We start from the raw sequence: 12,541 nt of genomic DNA on the forward strand, positions 1-12,541 counted from the left end.
CTTGATATAAGTACCTTTTAATATTCATAACGTTTTTAAATGGATGCCATTAGCGGTCTGACGTAATTGATATGATGTCATTTGTATCATGATATAATTTAGATTAACGACCAATTGTCTAGTGCTGAAACAAAAAATTAACATGTGAATTATTTATAATGTAATTTGCATATTATTGAGAATTTTTTATTTATAACGGTAGAATTTTCTTATAGGAACTCAAAAGAAATTTTAATTAATGCATTTAAAAAGTTTTATTTCCGAAATGCTTAATTGAATTCAGACAATATAATTGAGAACGGACCATAAGATATTTTAATCAACATAATATCGGAACGGAACGTAGATTCCATGCATACACAGGGAATAAAGAGTAGACGGTGTAATGGTAAAGATATACTCTTAAAAAGATGACCGTTACATACAGATAGTTTATGTCTCTTCAGATGACATACTTTTAATATGTAAATAACAAGTACATATGAACTGTTCTATCGGATTTCTCTTCGCAAGAATAAAAAGATTTGTTTAAATATGAATATTGTTATTCAAATTTCGAAAAGTTTCAATAATTTAAAATTATGATGTCAAAATAAAATATATATACATATGTATTGTATATACACTTTTCCTTTTATATAGGCTCTTTACTTTCTGTTATATTTATTTGCAATTATTTAGAGCAGTGTCTGAGTTTCAGATACAAAATTGCATCTTAATCTTACAAAATTACGGAGGCACTTTTTTACACTTTCTCATTAAGATATGCTTAGACAACGTAAAATCTTCCGCTTTACATTCTTCTTGGATTTGCTTTGATTTTTTTTCTTTGATTTTTTTTTTTGCATATTTAAGTCCCACTTTACACCAAAAACGACAGCAAGATAAAATGTGTGTAAACTTTTTGTGATGTGTTAAGGAGCCAACGCCTGAAAATAAATGCAATTGTCTCACGACATGATACTATTAGATCGAATGAAGTGATATTTTGCACATTTTTTTGCTTTTAAGTAGAGTTGACTTTGTATTCTGTTTTCAGTACAGTCTTCTGACTGAAACAGAACGAAGAAATGATATAACAGTTATGATTGAATATATGAGAAGCATGTATATTATTATTATTAATGTTACGATTGTTATTTTAAGTGATATCATTATCTTAGTCATACTCTAAAGTTGTAAATAAAGTAGTATTTAAAAGGTTAGGTTAAAAGGTTGATGTCTTCTTTTTTGCTGTTGTTTTTATTTATTTGTGCGTGTGTGTGTGGGGGGGGGGGGATTATGCTTGGAAGAAAACTGCTATGCTTTCATGACGTCATGGCTTGAATAACAGCCAAAGCAACATTTATAATGTAATTTCAAAGAGTAATATATAATATTATTTCCAATTACGTAAACTGTATTACATGAATATTTATTTAAGGGATGCGGCTTATGTTCAACGCAACAGAATATGTTGAGTTGAGAGTGCCGATGTTTTTATTGCACTGCCAATAGAGATTGGGAACGTAGCAAGCTAAAACAAAAAATAGCTGAATGCAATTCATTTAAATGTTCGAACTCCAGATTCACAGGCACTTTTTGCTGTCATTTATATAAATGTAACATCTTCTTTCAATGTTCCCCTAACTGTCCCAGAGCTGTAATAACAACAACAATATTACGTACCACTTAGATCTATATAATATAAGAAAACCAAAACATAAAACAACATTCATTTATCAGTTTATTATATTGGAAGCGACAACAACAATGGCACCCATTTATTCTTCAAATACATACTTATAAAATCTAATTAAATCAGTTATTCTTTATTGTCATTGTTGCAAATATCCAACACTGTGACCTTCATTACTTTGTTCAAATTCAACACAGTTCATCATAACATCATAGAGTGAAATATGTCTCCATCTTAATCTATATGAAAACTTCAAATATTGAATAACATGTACATACAAATAGCATTTTTTTTCTTATGATTTTCTGTAATGTATCATACAATAAAACATTTGAATACGTATTCAACAATTTTATAAGAATCTTACACTGGCTATCGGTACAGACCGGGATAGATCTAGCTCGAGTGTAACTGTTTACGGTGGTGACGAGGCTCTAAACAGTTAAGTACTGAGTGCTAGATATTCCCGTCTGTACCGACAACCGGTGTTTTATTCTTTTTCTTGCATATCACATATCAATTATACAGAAATTACGAAAACTGATATTCTCATTTCGCACTTTTTTCTTATTGTGTATGACATACAACTTCATTTATTACGGTAAAATGACCCCATCTTAAGAACGCAATTCATTCATATTTAAGGCGCGCAGCAATGACGTCATTTAAAGCACGCGACCTGTCTTACATGGGGGTGCAAGACAGGTTTTTCTGGCACCGGTGTAAACGGTAGGTAATCCTCTCTGGTATGCAAGATATGACAATCATACACATGTTCTGTATGATTAATAAAATGATAAAATTCCAAAAATAAATTAATATGCCTGACAGTATGGTAAATGTGACTACCCAACGCTGAATGACATAGTCTATCTCATAGTTTTCAAAACTGACCAGTTCTTATCTAATCAGGGGGAAATATTTTCCCGCTATTTCGCTCCGTTAAAATGCGGGAAAATACATTTTATTAATTATTAAGACCGCAATATTCTATCCTGCCAGTTTCACAGGCATTCTAACAACAACAATACAATAATAGACACATAATTGTTTGCTATTCAGGAACGCAAACAAACAAGAAAATATATTTTGTAAAGTTAGTCCAAAAATATACCAATAAACTAAGTAAGTCATAATGCTAACTGTATAGTCGTTCTTGGGTTTCAAAACTAGGTATTGGTCCATAAACTTTACATTCAGATTAATATTAATCACGTGACTTGTTCCGATGTACTTCTATAAGATTAAATATGTCTTCAAGATAGGTTTGGTGTCAAGTTTTAACATGACTGGATACACAATAAGAAACGCAAACCGTTTTCAGAGTCATTTGTCAGTATATTTCATTAGACATTTCTTCTTTCGCAAACAAACGTCCACTTGTTCCAGCAATATTCAGTTTTCCATTTCCAGTTCTTCTTTATGTTTGTCATAAGAACACAGGCGTCCGCTGAATGTGGCTCATCCTCAGCATAATAAGTGTAAGCAGGATCGGTCATATCACTCCAAACAAAACCCATAGTTTTCATTTTATTGAGACCTGTCCAAAACTTACCATCGTTGTCTGATAGGAAAGGAAATAGGTTATTAAGATATTGGTTTAAGTTCACCATCTCCGCGGCGTTTGCAATCTTCACTAGGTCAGCATGACCAGACAAACATACATCTCTTCCACTTTCAAAGGAGAGCCCATTTGTTTGATCAAGGAATCTTGGAAGCATAATACAATGGTTTCCTACTTTAATTCCAAGGCCACAATTTCCTTTTTCATAAACCCTCCATTGCTGTTGAAACCGCTCAATGAATGTGGAAAAATCAAACAGCTTCGTATTAAGTTCACATGTCTTTGATGTGTGCCAGTTGAAAGAGACACATCCATGGAAACTCGAGCATTCAGATGCACATTGTGACACAGATAGGTTGTAAAAGGTAGCATCGACATTATTGACACGAATGTTGTCGAGTAACCAACGCTGAAAGTGAGCAGAAATATTCACAACTCCATCACAAATTATTATCTGAGCGACAAATATTCCCAATGTGAGTCCAAACAAAACAGTTTTCACAAACATCATTTTGAACAGTCGGCAAAAGTATATACAATTTATTCTGCAGTGTCTAAATAAACCACAGGCAAATGTCATGGGATCTCGTCATATTGCAAGTAGTTCATCACAAGACACGCCTATTTGTTTTCCCTCAAAACAACACCAATTGTATTAACTGATCTTGTGTCGTCTATCGGAACTACAATAATGATTGGTTTCCTGTATTTATACATGGCACATAGTTTGTTATGCAAGATGTATACCATCGGTTTGTATGAGGCATGAATAATTGCTTCACTCCATCATAGAAGAAATATTGGAATGTGGAATAGTTGCAATAATACAAATGTCTTGCTTCATAATTATCTTTTGAAAAAGATATACTTTAATTAGAAATTATTCTTAATGGTACATGAAATCAAGATGCTAAATTTCTGCGATAAAACGATTCTTAAATTGTATGATTTATAACTGGTGTATTGCATTTATGAATGGAATTTACAGCGGGGGAATAAGCATATCTTAATGAGAAAGAATAAAGCGCCTCCTCAAGTTTGAACAGTGGATGCAACACAGAATTGGTCCTAAATAATAACAAATAAATATAACAGAAGATAAAAAATTCTAAATAAAGGAAAACTTTATATACTCGTATAAATATCTTTGTTTTAACATCATAATTTTAAAATATGTAGAAAAAACAATATACATACTACTCATTTAACTATAGAATCATTTAAAGTACGATACAAGAAACATAGTCCTTATGCAAGCCGGCTGTTAAATATTATAAAGTAATATTAAAGTTCATTTAATTTCAAATTACCAGAGGGGAACGGTTGAATATCTCTTAAATTTATTGAACATAAATTATATTTTTTCGATTGATATTTTATTTATGTATTGATTTCTGTTATTTGCTATATACTAAAGTAAGTTACAAGCCAAGGCTGTATTTAGTGCTATGAGCAAATACAGAAGATGAACATTTCGGTTGTTCACCCTAATGTAAGTTGTTGTAACTTCAGCCATGTATCTTTTGGATTATCTGATCCGAAGAGAAAGCACTATTTGAATCTGGACTGGTTTGTGTTTTATAGTGGTTATAGTATCATTTTGTCGACATATTGAACTGTTGTCTGGTTTTTTTTCGTTTTTTTTCTATAATTATTATTACTATATTTTAAACCTATGATAGGACAATAATACTAAAAATCACAAATTTAAGTCAACAATAGAAATCCAATTAAGTTTAATTTGTTATCTAGAGTGTTCACATTTTTACCAGTACTATTGATTACAATTTTACTTGAGTTATATCTGTTTATATTCTATTTATTTTTAAGATTGCGTTAGAATTGATAATATGATTTTAAGATTAATTATTAAGATTTTCGGATGATGACATTTAATTCTGATTATCAATCATATGTCCCCGCAACAAGTGCTGTCAATGATCTTTTGTGTCCCTAACCTATGTTCATAAACGACCAAGTCACAAAGTCTCTGAAATGATAATAAATACATTATAAACTATTTTATGCCCATTATCTATGTAAACCAAAGGAAAAAGATGTTTAGTGACTAGGTGCATTTGAAAGTGCACCTATTGATTGATATACCTTATCAAAATTTAAAATGATTCAACTTACATTCTTAAATACTTTCGAGCATTACTGTAACAATTTTTTTATCATGAACCCACGGAAAAGTCAGTTATGTTTTTGAAACTTTAATGTGGTTTAATATCTATTACTGTAAATGCTGTTTTTGAAAGTATAATAGTATAAAGATAATGGTTTATGTTGTATAATTGTCTATCACAAGTATATAGTACTATTGAAATATTCTTACATCCACAACGAGCATCTGTATGAAGTACAATTTTCTTAAACCAACCTGAAACATAATATGATATAGTTATTAAAGTAAGTTAAAGTATAAAATATTTCGTGGATACATTTTTATACGCGCAATGTTATATTTTCAAAAGCACAATGATGAAAAATTTAAGTATAATGTTGAATTAATATTTAAGTATAATGTTGATAATCATTTCAACAGTCTCTCAATAAGAATCGTTTAACGTGTCCTCCATTTGTTGCATATGCTTCACAGATTTGTCAAATCTTTCATCTAAAAGATATTCTTCACATATAAAAGCTATTCTTTACGGATTGGTAAAATTTATCTTTCGTATTTGAGATATACTTCAAAGATTTGTATACATTGTAGATATATCTTTATATATTATGAGATATTATTTACAAATTAGTAAAATTTATCTTTCATTTATTTGAGATTAACTTCACAGATTATTTAACTCTATCTTTCACTGAATGAGGTATACTTCACAGATTTGTTTAATTTTATTTTTCATATATGGGATGCATAATATACAAAACGCTCTTTTATTCTGATAGTTCAATAACGAATTAGTCAGTTGCTGTTGGATATGGTTTATGTGCTATCGCAGACATTAAAACAGAAATTATTGAATATCTAAAAATACTTATAACGCTTTAAATCTCATATTGATTGCATTGTCTTTTACATAATTTTGATTGAAGCTAGTCCGATTCTTATGTAGTCTACAATAAACATGTAAGAATGTAGACAAAAATTAAAATGTACCTCTGTTTTGACTTGAAGAATTTTTAACAAAGATATGTGTTTCTTCGGACTGATACTTGTTATCATTTTTATCCATTTAATATCATAAGGGTTTTGCGGAACTTTTCCACCGTGTACAACCTCGCAACCAGGAACATGCGTTATGCTGAAATATGATATCATTTAATTGCAACTTACATTGATTTGTCTACCTATCCACCTGCCTGGCGACCTATGTCACTAAACAGAGTGTATAAAGAACATCACATTCATACATATTGATCTACATAAATATCTGGAAAAAATGATCCCTTAGAGGTATTAAAACAGCAAAATAACATGAAAATTGCAGACTCGGTTTGATTGAGTCTGTACATGAGGGACAATGAAACAGTGAAACATCCCTACGCCCCCTAGAACCTGCTTGAGCGGTACTCAATTTTCAAAACTTAAAAGTGCTAGACTCAATGATCCCGAAAGACAATAAGGTGCAGTAATATCCAGAACATTGATAGAAACAAAAGATCGTTATTGTAGGATTTTATTTTATGAGAACAATTAAGAAGTACATGCGTACATCAGATCAGTCAAACCCTAAAGCGGTTGCATATTATATGCATTTGATGAAAAACCTTCAGAAAGATATCGTCTATATTGCATTGCATTTTATTTGTAGCATCATCTTATGGCCTTCTTTGAGCTTTTATCAAATCATTGCATGTAGGCCAATGTGTCACGAATTTAATAAAGACTTTGATATTTGTGAATGAAAAATTAAGGCAGTAAACGTCAGAAAATTTTGTAGTCATTACGAAAAAGTGTCTGAGCCAAAGGAATCACTTATTTCTCCTATTATTGATGATAACCAAACAATTGCAATTGTCATCCAATAAACCCTGATGATTTATATGCGTAATCTATACATATACAATATAGGCATGAACATCTAGGTAGATTTACCTTTAACCTTTTGTCAATTTGACTATGACCTTTTCACCTACATATACATTTTTCAAGCTGGTGGCGTGCTTGCGTGTATGAACGCATGAGAAATTGACACTGAACATAATACTCTATTTTATCTATTTAACTTCTGTCATGACTTTAAAAAAGACGTTCATCAATGTGACATTGAACGTATGTGTTTTTTTAATTGAAATTTAATTTAATTAAAATATTGGATTTATGTTCACAATATGATATTCATTGTATATGATAAAGTACTATTACAAGTCAAAATAAAATCGTTTTTGTACAATTTAGACGCTTGATTTTAACATTGTTTGTTTTAATGCATTCTAGGACGGTAAATATTGCATGAACGTGTTGCCAGTCTGTTTGCTTTATATATATATTTATCATTAAACATGTATTTACTGCAATAAAGCATGTTTTAGGTAAAATATCATTTACTTCTTTCATTAGGCAAAATAAAGAGTACTTACTTTTTGCATAAAAGACCCTGTTTAGTACAAGAGCACTGCAGGCAAGCTTCTGCATCAAGTATTTTCGACTTTGGAAGCATCTTGGTCAATTTATACTCACAGAATCTTATCACTTTTCCATCAACTGTAAATTAAAATCTTTACCCAGTAAAGGTTGAAATAAAGCTCGTTCCAATTTAAACAATTAATTCAAATACTTAGTAATAAAATTTATTACTTAATAAATAATAATGTTTTATATGTATCGTATACAATAATTATGTAACTAAAGAAAGAAATAACACTTTAATTTTTTTTCAAAAACCCTATATCATATACCTTTTTCTTTTGAAATGTTATGAATGAAATCTGCGGTGCAAACTTCCACACTAAATAACAATAGGACTGTAGTAACAATTAGAGAAACCGCGCAAATAAACATTATGTTTAGTTCCTCGGGAGAAATCTGCTGCTGTAATAAATAAGAAACGATGCATTCTATATATGTGTAGTGATAAAAAGGATTAAGAAAGCTATTGCTTCCGCGATATATGATGCATGTTTTATCCAATAATGTAACATGTGATTTTTCTTTTATACTTTAACATTAATAGTAATAACAGGTTTCGTACATTTTACGACTTTTCCACGTAAATATACAGGCACGGATCCCCGAAGGCAATAAAATGTATATAGGAAGCTTAAACCTTGTAGGATTAGCAAAGCACTTGGGATGTGATTAACATGTAAATACTAAGTAATAATAATTTAGATTATTGCTTGTTATGGCTTTCACTTGTCGGCAGTGTGTAGCGAAGCAATAAATTTCTCCTTTTTTTATCAAATAATCATTTAAAAATGAACTCTTTAATGCTTAAGAATATACAATACACAGCATCAGTCATATTTGTAAAAATTAAAATTGAAACAAAAAAAAAGACTAGCATTTAACACCCTTGCGTGTCTTTTTAACACCCTTGTGAATCTTGCTCTTTCCAGTACCGTCCATGAACAATTAGCTCAATCAAACCGAACCTGCAACATTTTAATTTTGTCGTTTTGGACGTTCTTTAGGGTTTCTTTTTTAAATCTTAATTTTTCTTGAAAAATGTAGAAAAGTTTTTCCCCAAAATGTACATCTAAAATAACAACAACAATAAACTAAGAAAATGTTGAAATGTGTAATTTAAAATGAGCACTACACAATGTATCCGCTTTTCGATTTTAAAATGGGCACTACTCGATATGCAGATTTGACTTATTGTCCATAAAATGAAAGCCCATTAGCAACCCCAGGCAAACATTTCTAGATCGTGCATGGAAATAAGTTAAGATTGGTTTGCATAATAAGTATGCAATTACGCATTTGAAAACCGGAATACTTAAATAACAAAATGTTTGTTAATATCACTTTAATGTGTATTAATGCAATATTATAATATAAACATAATTATGATATGTCGACATATGTTGTCGTTTATATAAAGCAGATATTTATGACATAGACCACGATAAGTATAAGTATTCAAAACTAAAATAATGACCCTTTCAGAAATCAACTTTAAATTGTTTATAGTATTCAAGTTATGCTAGATCTACATTTATGTAATTTATCAATTCCTTAAATTAAAAAAAAATCTCTTAGGCGTACAAAAATATATAGAACAATAGAGTAATAATTTAAAAGGAACGTTTAGTTTTAATATCAAGGTTTACCTTACTAAATAATGACTGGAGACTAGATCACGTGCTTTGATAGCTTGGTCAGAGAGCACCTTAACAACATTTTTTTCATTAATTTTGTCCAGTGTAATAAAGTTAACACCTAAATAACAAAAATTGTCCACAATTTCTAGTGTCTCACCATTGATAAACCATTCAAAAGAATTTTTCAAAAATACATACTTACCAACGTGCTTATGGTGAACTTTTGTGATGGATCTATTCTCATTGCTGTTGGATATGGTATGCTGTTGGCCGTCATGCGACGTCTGTTGCCGATACTTTTTAAAGGTCACGGGACAGGAACCGTACACGGGGGAGCTAGGGAGTTCTTTTGATAACTTGTCAGGAGTTCTTCTGATAACTTGCACGCAGTTCGTCGGAAAACTTTTGTAAATGTATATACCGAAGAAACACTCGTCCAAAATGGAAATTTTCATCTTTAAACAGAAAGTTTGTTATGCTAAAGTTTTAAAAAATTAAACACAGACGCCTTACTGGTTGTAAATTTTTAACTGTGTGCTTATTTCCAATAGCGCAAAATGGTTTGTAGAGCTCAAAAACTGAAGGAAATTGCTGCAGATTAACAAAACAAAACAAAAAAAACAAATAAACAAAAAATGGACAATTTCTTGGTATCCTTTCAATAACATTTTTGTAACAAATTTCAAATTTTCAGCCTTTTCTAATAATACCTACAGTTAGTAAACATATTTGACTAGGAACTGGTCATATAAGTAAAAGTTATACAAATATTTTCAAGAAAATCAACATATTTTTTTTATTTAATTTAAAACCAAACTCCTGAATATTTACGAGTAAATTGCCATCATGAGTCATAACCTACACGTCTGTTCTCACTTGATTAAAGCACCAAGCTACATGGCTTAGGTTCAGGGTGTAGCATCAGAACAAAAATAGAATGTCACAATGTCATAATCTACGTCTACAGGTATCAACGTTTGCATCGATCTGAAAGTATGCACATAATAGGTTTGTGGCTTTGGTTTTGAATGCAAAAACTAGTTCACTGAGTTAAAATTTAGTTCAACTCATGGCAAGTTAAAATGTGCCTGAAATCATATTTTTAAAGCTGGGTTATTTAAGAAAGGCAGAATTTTTTCCGTAATATCATTTTTATGAACAATACAGGCTATAAGAAAAAGGCATGGAATAGGGCTAATTCTGACCAATGGGGTTAATTTAGAACGGCTATTATTCATTCATTCATTTATTTTAAAGTTAAATTGAAGCTTGTAATCTATAGCAATTTTCGATAATTATTTTATCAAGAATTCAAAAACATGAGTTTTTCTAAGGAAAAACGATAAACACAAGAATAGATCTTCCACAATGATTTAGGATATTGTAAGTGATTTATATTGAGTTAGAATCCCAGTCAATTTACCCTGTCGCGGTGTGTTTGTGTGAGTAAGCCATGAGGAAAACGGTTCTCACTAAAAACTGTTCAATTATTCATTAATTATTCATTTACAGATGTTTCGGTGATCCCTACCAAACACATTATACATGTATATAGTCAGCAACGGGCAAAGTATATACGGTTCGCACACATATCAGGTAATAGATAATAGTTTAAATATCGGATATATAGATCTGCTTCAAACAGCGATTTTCTTTGAATCTCGATAAATTTGGAACTAGCGCGCACTCAAACTTGTAAACAAATCAAATACATGTATTCTACAAAAGCATGATAAATAGAGAGGAAACAAAATCCCTACAGTACAGAACGCCAAAAACGTACAATTTTACCCTGTTCGTGCAATGTACGTAGTGTAAACGTCCAAGCCAATTAACTAGCACTGGCTTAAGCACATGAAATTTTGAGAATTTGTGAGCTTTATGGGTTAGGGATATCAATATATAGAGGATATTTGTTTAGTTCAGTGTAAGATCGGAATATATTTCACCGAGTGAGCACCAAAAGGTATATTTCACGAGTGGCGCAGCCACGAGTGAAATATAAAACTTTTGGTGTTCACAAGGTGAAATATATTTCGATCTTACACTAAATTAAACAAATATTCTTTTTATTATATGCAAAGAAACGTTTTAAAAAGACATTAAACCTAATACTGAATGAAAAGCGCGCCAAATAATAATACAACGTGACGTCATTTACGACGTCACGTCATTAAGTTGGTACCAAGTTCTGTGCACGCTGGTATTTCACTGAAACAACGTAAGGGGCTTAAATTCAAAACAGTGAAATTATCAAAGTGGTAATTTCACTGTTTCAAACAGTGAAATTACCATTTTTAATATATACTTTTAAATGAAATATTGAGAAATATTGATGAAATAAAATTTCCGTATTTTCACTGTAAAAAATTTATTTTTCACTGCAGTGAAACATATTTTCCGTGTTCTCACTGGTGTCTTGCCGGACTACTTTCTTTTAAATTCTGCCAGTACTCAAAATTTAAGGAAAGTCTTGCAAATTTTAATGTCTAAAAAGGGAAAAATGTATATAATAAACAGAAAATTCAAGTTTTTTCTATAAATACATGATTTATTTTCATCTTGTGGCATGAAAATGACCATATTTCACTCGTGGCTACCGCCACTCATGAAATATTTATTTTCATACCGCTCGATGAAAATAAATCATGTATTTATAGAAAAAACTTGAATATCCTCTATTTATATCACTGATATATTTCTATAAACCACCGAAAAGCATGTAATAAATAGCTTTATGGGTTAGGGATATATACTTATAAAATGAAATATTGAGTCACATTGATGAAATAAAAATGTATATTTTCATTTTTCCGCAATTTCACTGTAAAAATTTATTTTTTACTGCATAATATTTTATTTTCAGTATTTTCAATGGTGTCTTGCTGTGCTACTTTCTTCTAAATTCAGCCAATACACAAAATTAATATGGAATTCTTCCTATGCATATAAAGTTTAAAAAAGAGAAAAGTATATCATAAACAGAAAACTAAAGTGTTTTGCTATTAAGACATCTCTATCTTTACGCGAATTCTTTTTGTTTAAATAATTTCTTTGAGTTTGTTAACAGT

General features: G+C 30.5%; 1 protein-coding gene across 1 annotated transcript; it reads right to left on the minus strand.

The window, feature by feature from the left end:
* Positions 1–5,552: 5,552 nt before the first annotated feature.
* On the minus strand, positions 5,553–8,226 carry LOC132750813 (uncharacterized). Its single transcript, XM_060740855.1, has 4 exons — positions 8,103–8,226; positions 7,785–7,908; positions 6,361–6,505; positions 5,553–5,625 (listed from the first exon to the last, which is right to left on the minus strand). Exons 1-4 carry the CDS (start codon positions 8,203–8,205, stop codon positions 5,563–5,565), a joined length of 435 nt encoding a protein of 144 aa, XP_060596838.1. The 5' UTR covers positions 8,206–8,226; the 3' UTR covers positions 5,553–5,562.
* Positions 8,227–12,541: the final 4,315 nt, after the last annotated feature.

This window comes from Ruditapes philippinarum, unplaced genomic scaffold (assembly GCF_026571515.1).
Source record: "Ruditapes philippinarum isolate M1 unplaced genomic scaffold, ASM2657151v2 ctg1588_1_1_1_1, whole genome shotgun sequence".
Classification (NCBI taxonomy): Eukaryota; Metazoa; Mollusca; class Bivalvia; order Venerida; family Veneridae; genus Ruditapes; species Ruditapes philippinarum.